The following is a 1,546-nucleotide window of genomic DNA, read 5'->3' on the forward strand; positions in this document are numbered from 1 at the left end:
TAGTTGCAAAAGTTTTAGAGGATCTAAATAATTTTCTTATAAAGTCCATTTCTCTGCTTAGATGCAATGGTCTAATATGGCATGTTATTTGTAAAAAATAATATTAATCACCAGGATATTCTTATTCAACAATGCTAGCCCGTGCAAATGTAAATAAATTGATGTATTCTCGTGCAAAGAGTCAAAGCAAGAATTTTTAATTAAATAATAAATCTATTTTTTAGCACAAGCACATGCTAGGTCAGCTGGTTGGGGCCTTGTGGGTCATGAGTTCTAATCTCATAAAGCACAGATATTTTTTGCTACTCCTTAGTCTGCAGTGCATGCTCTCCTAACATATTTTATTTAACATGTATAGCAATTTTAAATGGGGTAAACACACACACACACGCGCGCGCGCGCACACACACACACACATATTTGCTACTCCTTAGTCTTTAGAGAAAAAAAAGGTGCACTGTAGGCCCTTCTGACATAGTTTATTGAACATATGTAGCCAATTTAAATGAGGTAGAAAACATTTAATATTTCAATGCAATTAATTAGGTTAAATGAGGTCATGCCATAAAAAGAACTTTATATTAGTTAACAGGAGCACTAATAGCACGGTTGGAACTAAGCATTTTTCTGGTCAAACGACATATATAAATTATTTTAATCCGAGTTACGGTTGCAAAGTGATAGCATTGATCATCTTAACATATTCTTTGTAAATAATAAAGACCAGGGACCTAAACGATCTGAAAATAGAGTGAACGGGGTCTACTATAGATGAATGTGGAATACTAACCAGCGCCCAGATGCGCGCGACACTGGATACAGAAGTTGGGCCAAAACCCAACAGATGGAGAGAAAGAAGAGGGACTTAATACTTGACCACGGGTTATTTAAAAAACATCAGGAGCTTTTTATAAAACTACGACGGCTAAAGTGTAGAAATACCCCATACTTTATTAGTTTTTAACTGTTTATTTTGGTAAATAGTTTCATATAAGGGTTATCTTAGCTTGCAGTTGAATTGAAAAAGAAAAAATAAACTCAGCTTACATTGTACTGAGGGCTTTCTCTTTGCCAGTTTTCTCCTCCAAAAGCAAACGCACGTTACAATGAGAAGCAGTAGTGCGGCAGCTATAGGCAGTGTAATGGCCAAGACCAAACCTGTCCTCCTATGTCTTGTTTCTCCTGCAAACAAATACAGACGAGGCGCATCTTAATCATAGCCACCAATCAAGCAGGAACCAAACAACCATAAGTGCCAGCGGGAGGGGTCACTTGTGTTTCTGAAACTCACCTTCTCCGGTCGCCGCTGGCGCCGGCGCCGGCGAAGGCGGCAACATGGCCGGGAGTTGTAGCAGTGGGTGCCCAGAGAAGAAAGAATACGTCTCGAACCGGAAGTTGCAGCGCACACGGAAGACTCTCCCGCCTGGCTTCCCGACAAAATACTCGGGGGTAAATTCCCCAATTATGTCCCGGAGGCAGGTCCGGCAGTCGGCCGCCGTCATGTCCGGCGTGCACGAGTAAATCTTGGGGTAAGCCTTATCGTACA

The 1,546-nt window shown here is 40.9% G+C and overlaps 1 protein-coding gene across 1 annotated transcript; it reads right to left on the reverse strand.

The window, feature by feature from the left end:
• Positions 1-931: 931 nt before the first annotated feature.
• On the reverse strand, positions 932-1,535 carry LOC123165226 (cysteine-rich receptor-like protein kinase 6). Its single transcript, XM_044582861.1, has 2 exons — positions 1,292-1,535; positions 932-1,182 (listed from the first exon to the last, which is right to left on the reverse strand). Exons 1-2 carry the CDS (start codon positions 1,500-1,502, stop codon positions 998-1,000), a joined length of 396 nt encoding a protein of 131 aa, XP_044438796.1. The 5' UTR covers positions 1,503-1,535; the 3' UTR covers positions 932-997.
• Between the last annotated feature and the right edge of the window lie 11 nt (positions 1,536-1,546).

This window comes from Triticum aestivum, chromosome 7D (genome assembly GCF_018294505.1).
Source record: "Triticum aestivum cultivar Chinese Spring chromosome 7D, IWGSC CS RefSeq v2.1, whole genome shotgun sequence".
NCBI lineage: Eukaryota > Viridiplantae > Streptophyta > Magnoliopsida > Poales > Poaceae > Triticum > Triticum aestivum.

Bases quoted from the DNA above. Each gene is read 5' to 3' on its own strand.
- LOC123165226 (XM_044582861.1), bottom strand. From the start codon at position 1,502: ATGACGGCGGCCGACTGCCGGACCTGCCTCCGGGACATAATTGGGGAA. The intron at 1,183-1,291 runs GTGAGTTTCAGA...ATTTGTTTGCAG, and splicing joins GCCAGCGGCGACCGGAGAAG to GAGAAACAAGACATAGGAGG.